Below are 21,904 nucleotides of genomic sequence, written 5' to 3' on the forward strand. Positions count from 1 at the left end.
TTTTTAATTGCACTGAAAACAAAACGCTAAACACTTGTTGGCCGCCCGGATGGCTGGCTGCCTTCCAGCTAGTTGTCGCGTGGCAAATGCCGGGGTGTCATCCAGAACTCTCCAAACAGAAAGAAGCCCTGCCGCCGCCTGCAGCAGCAATTTGTGTTGCAGTTGCTGATGTTGCTGTTGCTGATGTTGCTGTTGCCAATGTTGCTGCTGCTTTGATTGTGCTCCATAACTGCGAGGCAGCACCGCCATTGTGTGTCGCCTTTTTCCCTGGCATTGCTGAAGTTTCGCTTTGATCACATTGTAACATTTTGCGACAGTTTTAGATTGTAATGGGCTCCATGGGAGAAATGAGAATAAGAACGACTCTCAATTGAATCGGAGACTGCAAGTCAAACTTGGTAATAACAGCACAGTGAACAAATTGATAAGGAGTTGAATGGAATCAGACAATATGCAACTCCTGGAGCACCAATCAACTTTCATAAATAAAATCCTTAAGGTAAAGTTGGTAACAGCCAAAACATATTTTCAAGGCTCTAAAGTTAGTTTTTTATAAGTCAGGAAACTATTGCCGTTTCGAGACTTTTTATAGAATATTTTAAAATTATATTTCTGGTAAAAAAATCATCATTTAATCAAAGTTCTAGATAATATTAAGAAAGTCCTCCCAAGCTAACAAAGAATTAAAAATTTAAGACCTATTAATAATATTAAAAAGTTTTATTAACTTTAAAAATTAACTACTCTTGTAAAAAAACACATTTTTGAAATTATATGATTTTGATTTTTAAAAATATTTCAAGAAGCTTTCTTTAAATCTACTGGCGGAAATTAATTTTTTTGATAAGTCCCTAGAAATCTGTTGTATTTAATTAATAATCAATATTATATATGTTATTTAACAATGTTCGCAAGAATAATATCAGATTCCATTATATTTTTTGAATATGCTAAATCACAATGAAAAATATATTTTCAAAGGCAAACATTAAAAGCGATTTTACATAAATTCCCATACCAGCATTGAAAGCAATCTTTTATTTGCCATTTGTAACAACGTTTATGCCACTCGGAGGCGTTTGATTGACCAGCTCAAATGACTGCCACATTTAATTACCCCGTTCGATCAGATAATGTAGTTAATTTTCAATTTTACTTTTTTCGAACAAGCAATTTCCCATGCATTTCGATTTATTGTGCGCTTCATTGGGACAACATGTTTAATTAACGAACACAACGAAGGCGACTTTGTCACTGCCGCTCGGTGAAATTTCTGACTCTCTGGTGACATTTGAAAAGTTTAAAATAATATAATTTTCGACGCTATATGGCAAACTAACAAGTTCGACCCGGCAGCCCAGGGATGGGATGGTATGGTATGGGGGATGGTATGGGTTGTATATGCTCGCAGATGGGGGGAGTGTTTTTCGGGAGTTTGTCTTAGCTAACTTTTCACCCCGGAGAAAGGAGAAACTTTCCCGGCTGCACTGTTGCACACACCCACACGAAGATCTATTGTAAAATATGTAAGAAAGTTTCCTTAGCTGCGTTTTCGGAAAAGCCAGCAGCGCAGCAGCATCGACGTTGTCTTTGGGGAAATTAAACATTTTCTATTTGAAAACTTTGCCGTGTGTGTGGTGGGGGGTTGGATTTTCCTAAGGTTCAAGAGCAACAGTTGCCTTTTGAACTGTTTCGGGTCGGTCACACTTTGGCATTTCGTTAGTTCCGGTTCCCCTTTTGTTCCACCAACAATTGCGGAAGTCATAATTTTTGCGCTGGCCAAGTTTTTCGGGTTTTTTGACAAATTTAGCAGCAAATTGCAGGCGAAACTTTAGTGCTGACTGCTGGAATGGTGTAATAGTGTAATGGAATGGGCTTGGGGTTTCGGGATCTAAATGTCAAGCGGCTTGCTGTCATAGGTGTTGCATATTTAATGCGCCGACGCCGATGGCAACAGTAGAAACAAGGGAGCATCTGAGGCCCCCAACACAGCGATTGCTATGCAGACAAGTGCACCCAGAGTGCATGCAAATATTTTTGCCAACGATTGTTTTGCCGGTTCCCTCGATTCCGAATGGCCAGCTCTGACTGCGGATTTTTCACAACATCCGGGAAAAATCGGGTCAGGGAAAGGGGAGCAAGGACATTCGCCCACCAGACGCCCCTCGCTGTTGTCAACGGTTTGAGTAATTGTCGATGGTGTGAAAATTGGCAACGATGCCATCCAGCTGAAAAAGGATTTACTGGGTTATGTATGAGCCAAAGGCTGATTGTTATGAAGGAGCAGCTGGATCGAGCTGCAAATGACCATCGATGGATGTCTATGGCATCAGCGATGCTGCCAAAACTAAAATAATCATTGATCCAACGAAAACAAAATCAAAGAAATTTTATAAAATGGTAAATTGGGTGGTATTACATTACAAATACAAATGCACTTCAAATACAAATGCAGGAAAAATGTTGAGGGCCATTTAAAATCCAAACATATTCTGAAAATTGGAATTACATTTAAAAGTTGCCCTTAAAATGACAAGTTTGAGTGGGGGAATAAAATTGTAATAAATAGTCCTGAAACTAAAAAACAATTTTTAAGAGTTTTATATTTTTCAGACATCCAACCCTCAGGTAAAATCCTTTATTCATTTAAAAATTCGCTACAAGGCAAGACATCAATACCCTTGAAACAAATCCATTAATGAAAGGCAAGCCTCATGTAACAAAAAGCCTTTCCTGATTTTACACAAATAAAATCAATTAAATAGGGCTTAAAAAAAAAACAAGCCCAAACGATATTTGATTACAAAAAACACCCACCAGATGATTTTTTACCACAGACTGGAAAAAACTTAGATCCCGAGGCAAATTGAAAACACGATTTCGTCCGCTGAAGCAGGCAAAAAATCCCCACAAAAAGGTGATAAAAAAACCCGACAACCAAAAATGATTTTCACATTGATGAAAATTAAATGCGAGGCGGGGCAAACCAATGCGATGTGTTGCATCTGTCGGGGCATTATCAAATAATTCAGTTGTAATCTATTTTAATCCGCCCGCGTGGCCCGCGAAACCGCCCCACTTGACATGGCGAATCATCACAATGTTTGTTAGCTTGGCCTCTGATATCGCCTCTCAATTTCCAACCATTTTCCCACCCACCCAACTTCGTTATAAAAGTATTTATTTCGACATTTTGCTAAACATTGCCCAGATTTAAATTTCCATTCATGTAAAATTGCATAAATACATGCAAATATCGTTTGATGGAAATGTCCAGCTATATTTCAGTCACCCATTTTTTTATTCGCATAGCCAGGGAATTATTCAAATAATTTAAGCGGCTTAGTGTAATGGCTGGTGAGGTTTTGTCTCGATCCAGAGAATGGGAGTAAAGCTGCTCTAAGCGAAAAGAACCAATGCGGTTGCTTAAATTATACAGTATAATTTGCGAATATAGATTACCAATTGCATGAAAGGGCAATTGAATAAATAATTGTTTGGGTTTATGTTCAATCGATTGGTCGTGGGTGATTTATCATTACAAAAGTCAATAGGGATTATATGGAACGTCCATTTTTCTGACTCCACGATCTTGTCTATCCACCCGAAATCCACTAAAATAACACTAACCAAGTCTGTTTTTGTTAATTTTCACAATTGTAAAATGATTTTGGTATTTTCAAGTGGCCCTAATCTCTTCCATTTGAAAGCAACAACGAGTTTCTCAAGAAATTTCTGGACTGCAAACTGTTTAGGCTCAACAAAAGTCCCCCGTTCATCATGTCTAAATTATCTTACCTCATTCAAAACTCATCAAGATTCTTTAAATACTTAAATATAAATTTTTTCAATAGAAAATTTGTTCATATGCAGATATGGGAAAACAATTTTTAGCCTTAATTATAAGTTAGATAAAAACCAAATACCAAACGATATGATGGACTATATAAAAAAGAAACTATTTCTTACTAAAGTCAGTCGAAGAAAATGTTTCGATCACTAATCCTACTCAATTTTTTAGCCCTACCTTGCTTGGTTCTTGGAAATCAAAGGATCATAGACGGCAACACAGTGAACATTAAGGATGCCCCGTGGTATGCCTCGATTCTGGTCAGATCCTATCTGAAATGCGGTGGAGTCCTCGTTTCAAACAACTATATCCTGACAGCGGCCAAGTGTGTGGATGGTTATAAAGTGAAAAATATAAAAGTTAGATTGGGTACCAGCAGTTGTAGGTCTGGTGGATCGCAGCTAGGAATCTGTAGTGTGAAAATCCACAGCCAGTATTCCAGTTGGCGCTTCGACAATAATTTGGCCTTATTAAAAACCTGCGAGCTAATTAATGCCACCGATGAAATAAAACCCATCGAGAGAATCGACAAGTTGCCAGATGATAATTCCCGAGCCAATATAACCGGTTGTGGTTCCAGATCGGGAAGTTGGCTTGATGTGCTTCAAGAGAAGAGGTCTGCCGGTATTTTCGATGGGATTGTGAACATATTATCCAATTTGCCTGCCCAATTGCACGGCACCGAGGTGAAAATACTTAGCCAAGAGCAGTGCGCTGCTGACTGGACCTTTCCATTTCTTCTTCACGATGGAATCTCTGACCTGACCATCTGTACCAAGTCTTCCCGCACGGGAGCCTGTTCCTTTGATATGGGGGCTCCCTTGGTCGTCGACAATAAGCTAGTGGGCATCCTTTCCAGGGCAGGCTGTTCCATCAAACCAGATGTCTTTTCGAATGTCCTTAAGAACACGGATTGGCTGGACAGCAGCATTAAGCAGTAATATTTAATATTTAAAATGAAAAAGCACGTTTGATTTAAAACTTAATTACCATACCATATATAATGACTTGAATTTGTTAGAGCACAAAATAAAGAAGAACATTGCGCAACCGTTGAATATAGGTGGGGAAAATTATAAATCAATTCCGAATGTCACCCTTGAAAGAACATATATATAGGAGTGATCAAGAAGTACCGGGTTTATTAAAGAAAAATGCTACAACCAGCTGGAATACTTCTTTTAATAATCCTATCCTGGTCGACTGTTGAAGCGGCTAAGAATGGCACGTGTTTCGCTCGTGGAAAACCAGCGAAGATCCAGGAAGTGCCATGGATAGCTTCAATTCAGTCTAATGATAAGCACATGTGCAGCGGCGCTATCATCAATCCAAAGTTCGTACTAATCATTGGGAATTGCCTGACAAACCTTAGCTTAACCACTGTCAAGGTGCGCGTTGGCAAAGCCGATCGAGACTCGGGATCTAATGCTGGGGTCTGCAATGAAATCATCCATACGCGGAACCCGAAGTATCCTAGGGATGACAATCTTTCCTTGCTGAAACTCTGCGAACCTCTTAAAACCTCTGCCGAGGTCAAGGCCATCGAGATAATCGACAAGCAGCCCCAGAAGGGTGCCAAAGGCTCAGTTTCCGGATGGGGTTCTCTCACCAAGTGGCGATATAACTTAAAAGACTGCTGGGCCGAGCATTCTAAGGTCCTGCGAAAAACTGATGTCCAGCTCAAAGATATCAAGGAATGCGCCACTATAGGAAAAAAGATTTTTACCACCACGAGTGTTTCGGATGTTAACATTTGCAGTGCGAAGTTGGAATTCACTTGCTCCTATGATGCGGGATCTCCTCTGGTCATCGGTGGCAAGCTGGCGGGCATAATAACCGCCGGATCTTGCATTAGGAGGCCCGAAATCTATGCCAGTTTGTACAATTACAGAAAATGGATAGAAACCAGTACAAAGGACAAGTAATGCCCAGAAGCTGTATTCGTTTAATCATGTAAACTTAAATAAATATATTTGCTTAAGAATATATACATTCATCATATAATTATTTTTAATAAACGGTATAATGTTTATTCAATCAGCTAAACGTCACCATTTGGTATTATTACTGAACCTTTAGTTATGGGACGAGGATATAGAATATGTGAAAGGAGAATATCCCATGACATATAGTACTCGTAAGTGGTAAGTCCCTTACAGCACTTGCTTGAGTCTTTCGGGCTTACTGACTGGTTTTTTTTTATTGCATTAATAAATATATATATCTATAATGTAAGCTATAAACACAATATTTATTCCTTGGTTGTTTCAATTAAATTTGAAAGAACACAGCATACCAGAGAGCATTGCTTAAGTGAGAAAAATTAACAATCAATTAACCATGACACAGTTGAAAGGTCTTATAAATAGTGGAACCCTATCAATAACGGACTTAGAAAACCAAAATGCTCCAAGCAGCTTTTGTACTTTGTCTAGTCATCCTGCCCTGGTCGGCTGTTCCAGAAGTTCGGGTGAAGGAGTGTGAGTCGGCTGGCGACCAACCTGCGCCCGAGGATGTCCCATGGCAGGCAATGGTTCAATTTAAAAAAATTGGCATATGCAGCGGAGCTATTTTGAACACCAACTACATCCTAACTGCCCCGGATTGCGTCAGAGACAAAGTACCATCTGATCTGAGGGTGCGAGTAGGCTATCGTAGGCGGTACGATGGAGATTTTGCGGGAGTTTGCGAAGTAATAATCCATCACCAGTCCAGCAAAACAAATCAGAGCAGCAATCTGGCCTTGTTGAAGCTCTGCGAACCTCTGGACCCCTCTGAAACTATCCGGAAAATCGGCATAATCGACAAGCAGCCCAAAAACGGGGCTGAGGCGTTCATCTCTGGATACGGATCCTATAACAACTCGGTATATTATTGCTACCCCCTTACTTTACGAAAGAAAGCTGTGCAACTGTACGATCTAAAGGCGTGTGCCGCTGAGCGAAAGCTTTCCGCTCCGACCATCAGCGTTACGGATCTTAACATTTGCGCCGAGAAGAAGGAGAGGTTATGTTCCTTCCATAAAGGTGCTCCACTGGTCGTAGATGGCAAGCTGGCGGGCATTTTGTCGTTTGGGGATTGTTCCACGGAGCCCGATGTCTTCGTCAATGTGTTATATCACAAAAAATGGGTGCAAGCCAATACAAAGATATAATGGATATCATTTTAAAAGTCTTTGCATGTACTTCAATAAAATGAAACTAATTGCAACTTTTAAAAACTACAAAGATCGATTTGGAAGCACTTTTGGGCTTATGACACTGAATCAAAATAACTTAAAAAGTCTTGGCAACAAATTGTATGAATTTATATACTAACACGTTCATTTGCCTTTTTTTTTTTTAAATAAATTCCAGACTTATAGTCAAGTACAAAAATGTCTAAGTTAGTTTTAAAGGTTTTACATCTAATGAAAACATATTTTAATATGTTCTTTATGAAAGACTCAAGTTTAAGTTAAGATTGACATTTTAAAACTGAATGGGCACGGTGTTATACCGTAAAATATTTTTAAGCCGTTCAGCATAACAAATTCAATTTTAAGATTTTTCTATGGTTCGCACTATAAAATCCACAGTACTCGGTGTAGCCAATTTCATTCGCAATAATGATGCTAAAAACTGTGCCACTCCTTCTAGGGTTATTCCTGCTCGTACTTTCCGATCCCGATCCCGAACCTGCAGTTTGTGATGATCCAGAAGAGGAGAAGGTTAAGTGCAACAATAATACACTTGGTGGTACACCCGTGGATATAAACACAGCGCCATGGACGGCATCAATTTCGATCACGGAAAAGGCCAAAGCATTGCTTAAGTGAGAAAAATTAACAATCAATTAACCATGACACAGTTGAAAGGTCTTATAAATAGTGGAACCCTATCAATAACGGACTTAGAAAACCAAAATGCTCCAAGCAGCTTTTGTACTTTGTCTAGTCATCCTGCCCTGGTCGGCTGTTCCAGAAATTCGGGTGCAGGAGTGTGAGTCGGCTGGCGACCAACCTGCGGCCGAGGATGTCCCATGGCAGGCAATGGTTCAATTTAAAAAAATTGGCATATGCAACGGAGCTATTTTGAACACCAACTACATCCTAACTGCCCCGGATTGCGTCAGAGACAAAGTACCATCTGATCTGGGGGTGCGAGTAGGCTATCGTAGGCGGTACGATGGAGATTTTGCGGGAGTTTGCCAAGTAATAATCCATCCCCAGTCCAGCAAAACAAATCAGAGCAGCAATCTGGCCTTGTTGAAGCTCTGCGAACCTCTGGACCCCTCTGAAACTATCAAGGAAATCGGCATAATCGACAAGCAGCCCAAAAACGGGGCTGAGGCGTTCATCTCTGGATACGGATCCTATAACAACTCGGTATATTATTGCGACCCCCTTACTTTACGAAAGAAAGCTGTGCAACTGTACGATCTAAAGGCGTGTGCCGCTGAGCGAAGGCTTTCCGCTCCGACCATCAGCGTTACGGATCTTAACTTTTGCGCCGAGAAGAAGGAGAGGTTATGTTCCTTCCATAAAGGTGCTCCACTGGTCGTAGATGGCAAGCTGGCGGGCATTTTGTCGTTTGGGGATTGTTCCACGGAGCCCGATGTCTTCGTCAATGTGTTATATCACAAAAAATGGCTGCAAGCCAATACAAAGGAGATATAATGGATATCATTTTAAAAGTCTTTGCATGTACTTCAATAAAATGAAATTAATTGCAACTTTTGAAAACTACAAAGATCGATTTGGAAGCATTTTTGGGCTTATGACACTGAATCAAAATAACTTAAAAAGTCTTGTCAACAAATTGTATAAATTTATATACTAAACCACGCTCATTGCCATTTTTTTTTTTAAATAAGTTTCAGACTTATAGTTAAGTACAAAAATGTCTAAGTAAGTTTTAAAGCTTTTACATCTAATGAAAACATATTTAAATATGTTCTTTATGAAAGACTCAAGTTTAAGTTAAGATTGACATTTTAAAACTGAATGGGTACGGTGTTATACCGTAAAATATTTTTAAGCCGTTCAGCATAACAAATTCATTTGCAATATTTTTCTATGGTTTGCACTATAAAATCCACTGTCCTCGGTGTAACCAATTTCATTCGAAACAATGATGCTTAAAGCTGTGCCACTCCTTCTAGGGTTATTCCTGCTCGTACTTTCCGATCCCGATCCCGAACCTGCAGTTTATGATGATCCAGAAGAGGAGAAGGTTAAGTGCAACAATAATACACTTGGTGGTACACCCGTGGATATAAACACAGCGCCATGGACGGCATCAATTTCGATCACGGAAAAGGCCAAGTGCGCCGGGATTGTCTACAATTGGAACCACGTACTAACGGCTGCCAAATGTGTGGATGGTTTTATGAGCAAGGCGATAAAGGTGCGCCTGGGGAGCACTGATCGCAGCACTGGAGTTACCGAAGTCGCCGTTTGCAAGATCATCGTTCATGAGAAGTTTTCCACCCACACCATTCACAATAACTTGGCCATGTTGAAGTTGTGCCGCCCGCTCAAGCCCTCCAAAACGATCAAGACTATCCAGGTGGTAAACAAGTTACCAGCAGATGGCACAAAGGCAGTATCCCATGGCTGGGCATCCTTCCGATGGTGGGCAATGTTTTGGACCAAGTGCGTTGATGAATTGGCTCACAAGATGCTGAAGGCGGTAGTGAAGTTTTACAATCACAAAAAGTGTCTCGGCTTGTGGCCGGCAACGAGTTTTCCCAAAGTAACCAATCCCAACACAAACATCACAGAAGACTTGTTCTGCACCGATAAGTTCGGAAATGAATCCTGCGCCTTCGACTTGGGAGCTCCCCTGACCCACGATGTCAAACTGCTCGGCATTCTAACCAGGGGCGGCTGCTCCCAGCGACCTGAAATCTATACCAATCTCGTCAAGTTCAAGGCTTGGCTGGACAAAAATTCAAAGTAACAACGCCTTAAGTGAGGGTAAAATATTTTAATAAATTCATGTTAATTTGTAACCTTTCTTTTAATAAGCACATATTTCAATAAATATATATCCTTGTCATCAGCTTCATGTAAAGCTACAGGTAATGGCCAAAGTAAAATCCAATTATTAATTAAAAACTGGAGACGGAAATGGCTAGATAGACTTGGCTAGTAATCATTATCAAGAACTTACATACTTTATAGTGTCGGAAACGCTTTCTTATAACTGATTCATAAATCTATCCGAATACAATACACCCTTTTACTCTATAAGTAACGTGTAATAATATATACTTATAGTTGTTCTTAACGTAATGTAGAACTACAGGTTGAAAACTAACCTCGGTTAAACCTTTTTAAAAGGGCACAATAAAATCCAATTTATTTATTTAATTATTCAAAATTGTTAAAACTATGCAGTTCTGATAAAAGTAAGTAACACGCAATACTTCCTACTAAGATAGAACTAAGAACAGAATAACTACTTACACAGTGAACAAAAAAACATTGTGCTTCCAAAGTTTTATAATTCTCTTTTAAATTCTCATTAAAAGACTTTAAACTTTGATTTATGTATGAACTTCTTTTTCTTAACGTCTTTGTATTTAATTGCAATGCGAAGCCCTGAATTCAACACTTAAATATTTGTTCTTATTATTGTATTGCAATTGCATTACTATTTCATTTTTGGCAGTGTAAGAAAACTATTACTCATTTTGAGGTATGACTTTGCCGATAAGAAGTGGGGGAGTTTACCTATAAAAAGAGTTCCAAAAACAGTGACAAACTCAGTTGACTAAAATGATCTTGCTGGTGCTTCCCCTTCTACTGGCTGGTTTAACAAGGATTACCTTTGGTGATCCAGAGATCCAGAACCGCATCATTGGAGGCTATTATGTGGACATTGCCGATGCACCCTACCAGGCGGAAGTGATTATAGACGGCACGGCAATATGCAGTGGTGCCATCATAAAACCAAAATTCATCCTTACGGCGGCTTCGTGTGTTTCGGAATACTACAGTTCGGTGCAAGTGCGTGTGGACACCAATTCCAGGGACTATGATGGCACTGGAACATTGGTGGATGTCTGCGATATCATCAGTCATGGGGGATACAATTACTGGCGCTTCGACAACAATCTAGCCCTGCTGAAGCTGTGCGAACCGCTGAAGACCTCGAAAACAGTGAGTCCCATCGGCTTGTCTCAGGAACTACCGGTGGATTATTCCTGGTGTGTGGTTTCCGGCTGGGGATCTACCAGTTGGTGGGGCAGCTGGTGGGACAGGTGCTTTGGCAGTCTTCCAGACTATCTACAGATGGTCTGGGTTAGCGTCTACAATCGGGAGCAGTGCGCCGCGGACCGGGGAGTTTGGTTCGGTCTCTGGGATAATGGCATCTCGTACCTGACCCTTTGCACCCAGTATGGCGCCGGAGGATGCTCCTACGACACAGGAGCTCCGCTGGTGAGAAATGGATACCTCGTGGGCATTCTATCCGAGGGCGGTTGCTCAAAGAAGCCCGATGTCTACGCAAGTGTAATTTGGTTCCAGAATTGGATAGAGGATAATACGGCCGACGATGTTACCACAACTCCGTCTAATAGTACAAGTGTTAGCACTCAAGTTCCTACATCTAGTTCTATTATTTCTACTAGTGATACGCCTAGGACGACACCCTTACCTACATCCATTCCTGAAACTACTTCGAGTCCAAAAATAACTCCTATTTCCACCGTTTCAAGTTCCACAATTACTACTAATACACCTACTACTACTTCTGCGCCTACGTCTGTTCCTGAAACCACTTCTGGTACTGAAATATCCTCTAGTACCACTATTTCCAGTTCCACCCGTACAACTAAGACACCTAGTACGACTCTTTCCCCTACATCTACTCCGAAAGCTACTACTTCTGGCACTTCAAGTTCCACGGTGTCCATATCCACAGGTGTAACTAAAGCACCGATAACTACTTCTTCCCCTACTTCTACTCCAAAAACTACTTCTAGTTCCACTGCTTCCAGCTCCACAGAAACTACCCCTAGTTCTACTCCTTCACCTACTTCTTCTCCTATAACTACTTCTAGTTCCACAGTTTCCAGCTCCCCAGAAACGACACCAAGTACACCGATAACTACTTCTACCCCTACTTCTACTTCTAAAACTACTCCTAGTTCTACTGCTTCCAGCTCCACAGAAACCACATCTAGTTCTACTCCTTCACCTACTTCTTCTCCTATAACTACTTCTAGTTCCACTGTTTCCAGCTCCACAGAAACTTCTGACACACCTACTACTACTGATCTTTCACCAACTTCTACTCCTGAAACTTCCCCTAGCTCTACAAATCCTATAGTTAGCACTAGCGATGAAGAAGGTACTATTCCAGTGACACCAAAGCCTTTAGATCCATAATTCAAAAACATTTATTATATTTTGGTGTTCCATTTTATTTTGTCTTTTATCATAATGGCTTAATGATTTTACATTTTGTTCTTAATATAATATATAAGCTAAAAAATTTGAACTTTTATCTCCAGACAAATCCATAAATTGTTTAATAAATAGCTTTTACACACATTATAAGTTTAACAATGTATGTAACAATCATAGAAGTATGTAATTTTTAGTAACTAATTTCAAATTGGGTAATACATAGAACCAGTCGAGGCTTACTTCCTAGTGAGCGGAAGTGTTATGAAATGCTAACCAAGCTTAGTTCAGCTAACAAATCAGTTTGATTTATATAAAATTTACACACCAATAACAAACAGAAAACAAGACATAATACATATGTATATGAGTTATATGATACTAATTAACACCCTTAATAAAAGGAGAACTGTGAAGCTCACTTTCAGAGTGAAGCTTATCTCGATTTATCCTCATGTGTTTGGCTTTTTTCTCCCGAAACCACAATCCTTGGGTTCCACTCAGAGTGTCTAAGGCTACGTCCATGGAAATGTCTACTACAACAGCCCCTGGACATTTGCATTATTCATGCTGGTCAAGTCAAACAGAAACAGAATTGAAGAAAGGTATGCGGCATGATGAAGTTGGGATACTCTTAAAAAAACCAAAAAGGAAATATGGTCCGTAGTAGTAAATCGCTCCCATGAAACAGAGCAATTTTCTAAGAAAATAGTCAAATGTGCTCGATCAAATTTCCAGTTCCCCCATATACTTAAGTTAATTAAAGTTTAGTTTTTGGTCGGCCAACAAAAAGCCGAAGATAAATTGAGGCATAAAAACTTGGAGACTTGGTGGGATGGCAAGTCGTGATGAAGAGTCCCCTTAGGTTGACACCATTTATAAAGCTGCCTGGCAGCTGCCTGCATCCATTTGTGGCAAGTGCAACCGCGTTCAGGTTCTGCTCGCCACGTTCGGGCTGACAAAATCAAGATCTGGGGACATGGGATTTACTTGGGCCAGGTTGCCTCGCAGAGGAAAATACTTTTAGTGCAAATTGAAAAGTTCTCTCTGCTTAGACAAATATCTGCAAGAGTGGGCAGCTGCTGCAGATGGCCGATGCTGATGCTCCTGCCTCAAGGACATCGACACGAAAGCCGTTCTGACCATTTATCAGAATGTTATTGGCCGAAAGACAAAAAAAAAGGGGGGAAAGGATAGCCGGGAGAACGAAGACAACTGCAATAAAATGCAATGTTTCTATTACAGCGATTTACGTGCGCACACCAACGCTGACAGACAGTGAGTACTCTATAAGCGAAAAAGGTACCAGCGATTTTAAAGGACTTCAAAAAGTTTTTGAGTACCATACCTCATTATACTGGAGATGAAGTACGAGTAAATAGCACTTTCTTCTTGAATTCAAGAACGTTTCTCCTCGATTAAGTGAGAATGCGAATTTAAAAGTTAAGAACATGTGATCTTGGTGCTTTTCCACTCTCAATTATTTTAGGTGTGGGACTAACAATTACTAGCAATAAAAATGTATACTCTTCGACCATTCCTTAAAGTACGAGTAAGGAGCTATTTCTTCTTACATTTAAGAACGTTTTTTCTCGATTAAATGAGAATGCGAATTTTTAAGTAACGAACATGTGATCTAGGTGCTTTTCCGCTCTCAATTATTCTAGGTGTGGGACTAACAATTACTAGGAATAATAAAAGAGTACCATACCTCATTTAACTAGAGTTAAAATACGAGTAAAGAGTACTGTCTTCTTGAATTCAAGAACGTTTCTTCTTGATTAAGTGGGAATGCGAATTTTGAAGTTAAGAACATGTGATCTTGGTGTTTTTCCGCTCTCAACTATTCTATGTGTGGGACTATCAATTACTAGCAACATCAATGTATAACCTCCGTCCATTCTGGCGAAGATTCACTGTATCTCACGCTCCAGTCCACCCATTTAGCATCACCCCGCCGCGTGAGCAACATTTTTATGGCTTCTTGGACGAGCGGAATGTTCTGTTTTTGGGCAAAGCAAAGTTTTCATGGGTTGCTGTCCTTCGCGCTGCGACTTTTTGTAGTTGTTAGGTTGTTGAAGTTGTTGGTGTTTCTGGGTTGTTTGTTAACTAGCAGCAACTAGAAGATAAGCAGCCGAAATGTTCCTCTTGCCGCTGGTCAAATGCATTTATTTCCCTTATTCTCCTCGTGTGCATCCATCGTTTCTTCCTTCTTTTTTTTTTGGCCATTTTAATTGCTGTTGAACTTGGTGTTTGGCAATTGGCCGGGCAACAAAACAAAACCCATTACACCAAAAAGACCGAGAGCAGCAAATCGAAGCCATATATTTGATTTAACTTGTTTGCACAAAATGGTTTTGTTGGCCTTTTTGCTTTTGGCGCGCACAAATATAAATTTGTTGACGCGCTTTGAAAACTATTTTGGGAATTGCGGTGATTTGTGGGAGAAAAGTAGAATTATTATGGCCAACAGAGCAGCGTTGCAACAATTTATGGCAAGTCGACCGAAGTATGTAAGTAAGTGCGAATTGAATTGCGAAAAATAAATGTTAACTGTATTTTGCACTCAGCATTGAAAGCCGAAATTAGTGCACATATAATGGAAGTGTTTAAATAGTGCTTTTTATTTTATTTTCAAATAATGTGCTCTTATTGTTCAGTGGCAACCGCATGCAGGCGATTAAATATTTAAACTCTTTTTCTTTTTTTTCGCCATTCACATATTATTTTAACCAAATTTTCATTTTCCAATTAAGTATAATATGTTTTTAATTCATGCACTAGGATATTTAATTGAATTTGTTATGTAAAAGCGATTCTCTTTTCTTTCTCCCCTTCTTTTTTTTTTGTAGTTTGCCGCCCAACAACGAAACAATTAAATTTCCCTCCTTAAATAGGGGGCAAAAACATTTAAATTAGGATTAGTTCCGTATGTGCGTGAGCTTTTAAATCAAAACATATGCAAAACATAGACGAAGGGTGGAGTCAGCGGGATGCCTTTTTGGCCATTCGGCATATTTCTTTACGCCGCGGGAATATTGATTTGGCCCTGTCCAGGGGCGTTGGCGGGGGGGGGAGGGAAAGGGGTTTTTGTCACACACATAAATTAATATCCTAACAACATTTGTAACTGAGCAGTCGCTGCCCGTTGGTCATTGCCCGTGCCGATTTCCATTTTCCGCTCCGAAACCCCTCGACCATCCCGAACAATCAGAGACATTTGGTGTCCGGCACGTCGTCGCGCGCATTTTCAAATTATATTATTTTTGAATGGCTTTTTAGAAATTAATAATTACATATGACAACCCTGTGTGCGCGTGTGTGTGTGTGTGTGGGCGGGGGAGGGGTAGTGGGCGTGGCTGGTTGGACGTGGCACTTAATTTTTTGTATTATGCAACTGTCAGCACCCCGGCTTTAATGGCCATTTAAATTGGCACAGGCAGCCATAATAAACTAAAGCTTATGGTAAAGAGAAAACTGGGAACAATTCTTCTTAAGCTTATTTAATTAAAATTTTAGGATAAATATTATTGTTTTTTCCTTAAAAGTTCTGTACTACCATTAAGAACAACTAAATATAAAATACATCAAAGGAAATGTTCAATGTATCTAGCTTTATTATTTAGAAAGTTCTATATCTTTTTAAGATCGTACTCACACAATCTTATAAAGTGCATTTTATGGACTTTAAGAAATCCTAACCTATTTTTAATGGAAAAAAAATTAAAATTCCATTTTGAGGACCTCTCATTGGTTTCAAGGACGCACTTATGCCTTTGTTAAAAAAATACATCTTCATAAGGTAGCGTAGGTTCCAATAAAAAATTTATTTTTTTTCGAAGAATAATTTAAAGAGGTCCAAAAAGCAAGAATGATTTTTAGGAAAGTTAGTAATTTTTAACTAGTTGTATGATTCAATTTTAAGAAAACTTTGAGTTCTTTGCAAAACGACCAAATCTTAAAAGAAGATAAGATACAAGACATAATTATACACATTTTGCATACCAAAATTTACCAAAAGGACGAGGGTTTGTTTAATTAGACCACCCTATGTATATGTATCATATGTATGTAATTCCATTAAGAGGTCAATACCTTAGTCAATTCCTTTAACAAATGACTTAAGCTACCAGGCTTTGTAATTGTTCGTTATTGTAGGGAGTTTTCCTTTCCACATTCATTTCTTTACTACAATTCCCTTCTTGGTGGCATCTTTTTTTGGGGTCCCAGTACGCAGACCGCCGAATGGTTGTGGATCCCGGCCGGAGACCCAGAGACTTGGAATACTTTGGGATCTCTCCCCCATTATTAATTGCTAACGTGCGCTGATTTCTTTGCTACACTTTTTGCGGCTCTCCATCTTCCTGTTTGTTATTTGTTGCTGCCCTCCTTTTGGCCAATGTTCAGTGCCATTTAACCCTTTCGCTGGATGTGGGTTTGGATGTTCGTTCGGATGTTTTCCTCTGGCTGTCTTGTCCATTTGGCCCGGCAGTGACATTCATGCACCGGCGAGCAAAGCGTCGCCCCAGCAGCTGAGCGAGGTCCATGGCCAAAAGGGAGTTGGTAACGGCGGCTCAGTTTGGCAATAAATCAATGCATGCCGTTTGGCTTGGTACGACCGGCTTTAAAGGCTACCTATTTTTGCAGCATTTAATGCACTCGCTTTCGAGTCGGAACTAATGACAAAACCATGTCAAACGGAAGCCATGGCAATGCGGTTGAGCTCCGTTAATTAGCTGCATTTTTACGCGCTGCATTTGGCTATTGTTTTAACTCTGACTTTGATGAGTCCACCCGCAGCGACACATTAGCCAGTAATTTAAATTTGTGTTGGTATTAAATAAACTCATATAACTAATTTGTTTAAAATAATATTATACAGGCTTTAGTTGTATGCAGTCTATGCTTTAAATGGACATGGAATTTAAATATGTATGTTTGCCTTCAAGAGATATATTTTAATCTCAAATATAATACCTTACATTGACAGCTGACTAGCATATTTGTCAAATATGTCATACTAATACATCAAAACGTTTTGAATATCCTTGTCGTTTTAGAAAATTGATATAGAAATCAAGAGTTCCGTTTGTTAAATTATTAAACTCAGTGGATATAATTTTTATATACTGTCTATAAACCGCAATATACCAGGTATGGTAAATATTATTACAATTTTTAAAAGAGTTTCGGGGTTGATAAAAATTACTAAAACCTATTCGGAGCTGCACAAATTGATGCAAGTATGTATGACAGATTTGGTTTATTTTTAACATTTTTAACATTTTTAACATTTAGGTTTGGATCAAAAATTCATAAAATCATTAAATTTGTCAATATTTTGCCACTATTTGCACTATAGTTGAATTGGAAGAATTTAAGTTCGCACACTTGCCGCAAGCAAGCTAAAATGCAACAAGCAATGCCCAAACAGCACATTATAAATTCTTATTGTAAATACGCCTCAACAATGGAACTCTAGCCGAGAATGCAGTTGCAATTTAGTTACTTCCAGCGGTTTGGCTGCCATGGAATGTTGGATTGTGGTGCCAAGGCCAACAATGGGCCATCTCCGAAATATATTGGAAAGAACTGAAAGCTGAATGGCAAACACACCGAAGCGGAGGCCCTTTTCCGGCTGCAATAAATCTGAAAAGGAAGAAAGGGGGCGGGGCAGGATAAGTGGTGTTGCCTTACAAGTTGCCATGACATTGTCATGCATATGAAGTGCACGTACAGGTGCACTGAAAGAATTTCAACAATAAGAAAATCCTAAATATGAAGCTCTGCCAGTGTAAAATAAAATGATGATAAAATGTCAGAATCAATTTGATATTCTCAGGTCAAAACCGATAAATGATTATTTCTTTTCCGCACTCTCTGAAAGAAAGCTAGATGGTTTCAAAAATTACTGTACCAGAAATACTTGTTCAAACAACCTTATTTTAAACATAATACTCTTGAAATACTAAATAGTTATTTAAATTTAAAAATCAACACTTTTTTTTCTCAAAACGAGTATGTATTGATTGGTGTAACATTAATACTATAGATAGTCAAATTGCATAAAAATGTTACATTTTAGTATCAACTTGACGTGAGAACGTAAAATCTCTTTTACCACGCATATCATTTTATTTTTTCAGTGCACCTGCATATGCATCTGTGTGCACAACATAAATGCATGCTCACACAGATACTCACGCACACCCGGGCATTATCAGGCTGCCTTTTAATTGCAGTTACAGTTGCAGTTGCCTTGGCTTTCTGGCCATGTTTACAAGCTGCGCCAATTTCGCACAGCTATTAAATATTTTTCCAACTGACCCCGACTTCATCCATCCCCTTGCCTCATGCCCCTTGCCCCTTTCCCTTTCTCTTTACCCTTATTGGTGAATTTGTTGCACAATTTAAGCCGTGATTGTTTCGGCCGCTGCGCTGCCAGCGACTCATTTTAATTTAATTTCTATTTAAATTCATGTCATCTATGCGCGAACAAACTTTCCGCCAACAAATTTTACGGCCAACACTCAGCTAGCAGCTCTGGGCTTAATTACCCCTTGCTTATCAAAACATCTCGAAGAAGAAGCGGAGAAGCAGTAGATGTGGGCCAGTGCCGACGACAGTCGAGTTTCCTTAATGAATTATTTAATCTGCGCCCCTGCCTTTCCGCTTTTCCGCTTTCCCACCCCCTCCCCCCGTAAACGTCTCGTCAGCCACTTGGCGAAATTTTCTCGGTTCGGCTAACCGACATTTTTTGCGCCCGACTTGTCAACCCCATCAGCGCGGGGGACAAATAAAAAAAACAGGTTCGGAAAAACTTACATTAAGGTAATTGGTCCACCGAAGCAACACACACACTTCCAAAAGCGGCTATTTTTTAAGCCAAGAAAAATTTAATAATTTATAAGCTGTGTTACTTTCATTTACAGCCATTACCTAAACATGTAATACTTAAAACCCATCTTTATGTCTATCATATCGTGGACATAAGAATATTCTAAGAATGTATTATGACAACATAACATTTTTCCAAGCCATCGTTTTTTATAAATTTATACTATATATCAGTTACATATAAAGAGTTGGTTTAATATATTTAAATTATATAGTTTTTGAGGAGCGTTAAACATGAAAAAACTAACGTGTTAACTAACATTTGGACAAAGCAGGAATAAAAGATATTCTTTATTGAGTCTAATAATATTACACTTCCTTATAGCTTAAAGTATTCATTTATTATTTCTAATATGTTTAGCTAAACCTCATCAAATTCAGTTCATCAAATTTAATGTCAATCAAAATTAACTACTAACTAACCTTTAACTTGTCGTTAACGAGGTATACGCCAAAGTCAATATTCCCCCTTAAAGGCCAGAGGAGAAAAATGCTTAAGCTAATGCAAATAGGCCACAGAACCTGGCCGACTTGCGGTTGAGGCTGTGCCAGCCAAGGAGGCTAATAAGTTAAACGACACCATGACACAGTTACGAGGGCACATATTAATGCCAAGGCGGCGTGCTGCCCGCCAAACTGGGATATCAGGATCTTCCTCCTTCCAAAGAATGGATAAGGAAGGGGATGGGAAGGTGATGGGAAGTGGATGGGAAGGTGATGAGAATGGGATGGGAAGGAGACTCCGTGGGTGGTACGGCTGAGTGAGCGTATTTGTTCACCTATTTACCGCGCAAATGAAGTTGAAAATAACTGTGAAATGAAGATGAAGTGCCTTAGTCAACAGGAGCCGAGGCAGCTCAGCAGAGCAGAACACCGGCAGAGCGGCGGCAGCGGCAGAAGGACATCCCAGACAGGCCGGCGCCTAAATGGAATGTAAATATTTGAGCAGCGACACAGCAACGGTAGCCTTAACGGTCCTTTCCCCTGGAAAAGAGTGAGGGCTGGGGAAAAACCAAGGAGCACAGGCTTCGGCACTGACTTGTTGGCAACTTAAGTGTCCGTGTGTGAGTGCCACAGCACATCTACATCCATGCATGCCAGCTTGGGATATACACGGAGAAAAACCTCCTATTTTCGTCGGTTAAAAAAAAAGATGATTTAAAGATGATATAAAGTTTTTAAGAAATTTAAAAGCTTTAGGGCTAATAAAATAATTTCAAAAATTATAGACTTTACTATACAATTTTTAAGAACACATTCCTTAAGGAACACATTCTTAAATTTTTACTAATTAACTTTATTGATTGATTCAAAAAAGTCATGTCAATTTAGAAAAAAAGTTAAATTATTATATTAAATCAAAAATACACTATTAACATAGCTGCTTAAAACTGCCATAATTATTTTAAATAAATTCAGTTAACTATACGGAATTCAAGCAAATGTTGCATGGCCTTTAGCAATGATGCAAAAGCAAATCATCCATCTAATAAATTTGGACAAATGAAAATCACCAGCTTAATTAGCAAGACACATTTCGTATAAACCTCCTTAATTCTTAATTATTTAAGCTCAATGTTATCAAGTTAAACAATTATAAGTTTAATTTTCCACATTAATCCTTTCGGTTGATTCTGTGTTTGCCATGCGCCTCATTTAAGCCAGATTAAGCTGACCTGCATCAATCCCGTACTCGATTTCTCCGTCCAAATATTTTCCCCGTGTATGTGGTAATGTGTGGCTGTGTTTAACTTGGCAACCGTATGTTTATTTTAGCGCTCTCCCGCCTGACAGCTTCACTCCCCAAAAAGGCCTTAAGCGGCTAAACAATGGCCAAGTGAAGCCATTGAAGGACGACGTGCTCGACGGCTCCAAGATCTGTTTGGGTGTTGGAAATTAAAGTCAATTAAAAGACTGGAGATGTCTGTACTAACGTGTGTGTTTATAGAGCAACTGGAGTAGGTGCTGGGCAATTTCAAGCCATTTTTTGGCATAAATCAAAACGAGCAGCGTTAAGAAGGACGCTTTCTTTGAGTACAAGTAAGTTCAAGGCGTAGCACTAATGCGCAGTGGGGCCCAATAGTAGGCAACACTTTTGAGGCTAAGCAAAGGGGGTCGAGTAGCCCGGCTTAAATGTGAATAGCGTCTCTGAGATTGAGACTGAATGTCTGCAAAGCCCTTCCAGTCAAGAACTTAATTAGTCCTAGAATATTCTCTGTAAGCCAACAAACATCAAAGCCAAATGCATCAGCAGAAATTAGGGAACTATTTTAAATAAAGCAAGGCGATGAAAGTTCTTGGGGGGCTAAAAAGGAAGATGGGCTTCAGATATTGGGAATGGCAACGAGAGTTTCAAGCATAAGCTGTTTCAATAAAGAATTTTATAAATTAAATCAAATATAATTGGGCTAATGCTTAAAGATTAAATTATTTAGTGATTGAATTTTATTTTATTATTCATTTTTAAGTAAGTAGGGCAATATAAGTTATTAAATCTTTCTCACATGGCTTTAAGCTATTTAATTACTAATGGGAAGCTGAGTTTCATTTATTGGAGATAGCCAAGAGTGATTTAAGTTTCGTCAGGCTCAATAAAGATGGCTTTAAATGTGTGAACAAATTTGAGAAGCATTTTATTACTTTTGATGTCTTGAATTGAGTGCATCACTTGAGCTTTTATTCGTCGAATAAGCCACAAGAAAGCGGATTATTTATTTGCATGGAGAAAGTAGAAATGAGGTACTACCTGTCCCACAGAAGAA

At 39.3% G+C, this 21,904-nt stretch overlaps 6 protein-coding genes across 6 annotated transcripts; all 6 read left to right on the forward strand.

Moving 5' to 3' along the window:
• Nucleotides 1–3,965: 3,965 nt before the first annotated feature.
• On the forward strand, nt 3,966–4,900 carry LOC108008521 (trypsin delta). The gene has a single exon (XM_017072391.4). The coding sequence runs from the start codon at nt 3,988–3,990 to the stop codon at nt 4,789–4,791; it is 804 nt and encodes a 267-aa protein (XP_016927880.2). The 5' UTR covers nt 3,966–3,987; the 3' UTR covers nt 4,792–4,900.
• Nucleotides 4,901–5,004: 104 nt separating this feature from the next.
• LOC108008522 (trypsin iota-like) lies at nt 5,005–5,775 on the forward strand. Its single transcript, XM_017072392.4, has one exon. It carries the CDS (start codon nt 5,005–5,007, stop codon nt 5,773–5,775), a length of 771 nt encoding a protein of 256 aa, XP_016927881.2.
• Nucleotides 5,776–6,254: 479 nt separating this feature from the next.
• LOC118876902 (hypodermin-A-like) lies at nt 6,255–7,004 on the forward strand. Its single transcript, XM_036813050.2, has one exon. It carries the CDS (start codon nt 6,255–6,257, stop codon nt 7,002–7,004), a length of 750 nt encoding a protein of 249 aa, XP_036668945.2.
• A 750-nt stretch (nt 7,005–7,754) lies between these two features.
• On the forward strand, nt 7,755–8,507 carry LOC108018558 (trypsin-1-like). Its single transcript, XM_017086111.3, has one exon. The coding sequence runs from the start codon at nt 7,755–7,757 to the stop codon at nt 8,505–8,507; it is 753 nt and encodes a 250-aa protein (XP_016941600.3).
• A 424-nt stretch (nt 8,508–8,931) lies between these two features.
• Nucleotides 8,932–9,895, forward strand: LOC108008768 (trypsin delta-like). Its single transcript, XM_017072665.4, has one exon. It carries the CDS (start codon nt 8,962–8,964, stop codon nt 9,790–9,792), a length of 831 nt encoding a protein of 276 aa, XP_016928154.3. The 5' UTR covers nt 8,932–8,961; the 3' UTR covers nt 9,793–9,895.
• A 713-nt stretch (nt 9,896–10,608) lies between these two features.
• Nucleotides 10,609–12,700, forward strand: LOC108008202 (serine protease 1). Its single transcript, XM_070994575.1, has 2 exons — nt 10,609–11,793; nt 12,037–12,700. The coding sequence occupies exons 1-2, from the start codon at nt 10,614–10,616 to the stop codon at nt 12,225–12,227; spliced, it is 1,371 nt and encodes a 456-aa protein (XP_070850676.1). The 5' UTR covers nt 10,609–10,613; the 3' UTR covers nt 12,228–12,700.
• Nucleotides 12,701–21,904: the final 9,204 nt, after the last annotated feature.

The sequence above is a fragment of the Drosophila suzukii genome, chromosome 2R, assembly GCF_043229965.1.
Source record: "Drosophila suzukii chromosome 2R, CBGP_Dsuzu_IsoJpt1.0, whole genome shotgun sequence".
Lineage (NCBI taxonomy): Eukaryota > Metazoa > Arthropoda > Insecta > Diptera > Drosophilidae > Drosophila > Drosophila suzukii.

What these genes read in the sequence shown, in the direction of transcription:
- LOC108008521 (XM_017072391.4), top strand. Translation starts at nt 3,988, where the DNA reads ATGTTTCGATCACTAATCCTACTCAATTTTTTAGCCCTACCTTGCTTG.
- LOC108008522 (XM_017072392.4), top strand. Translation starts at nt 5,005, where the DNA reads ATGCTACAACCAGCTGGAATACTTCTTTTAATAATCCTATCCTGGTCG.
- LOC118876902 (XM_036813050.2), top strand. Translation starts at nt 6,255, where the DNA reads ATGCTCCAAGCAGCTTTTGTACTTTGTCTAGTCATCCTGCCCTGGTCG.
- LOC108018558 (XM_017086111.3), top strand. Translation starts at nt 7,755, where the DNA reads ATGCTCCAAGCAGCTTTTGTACTTTGTCTAGTCATCCTGCCCTGGTCG.
- LOC108008768 (XM_017072665.4), top strand. Translation starts at nt 8,962, where the DNA reads ATGATGCTTAAAGCTGTGCCACTCCTTCTAGGGTTATTCCTGCTCGTA.
- LOC108008202 (XM_070994575.1), top strand. Translation starts at nt 10,614, where the DNA reads ATGATCTTGCTGGTGCTTCCCCTTCTACTGGCTGGTTTAACAAGGATT. An exon ending in ACCGATAACTACTTCTTCCC is followed by an intron (nt 11,794 to 12,036) that starts CTACTTCTACTC and finishes CTACTCCTTCAC; the next exon opens with CTACTTCTTCTCCTATAACT.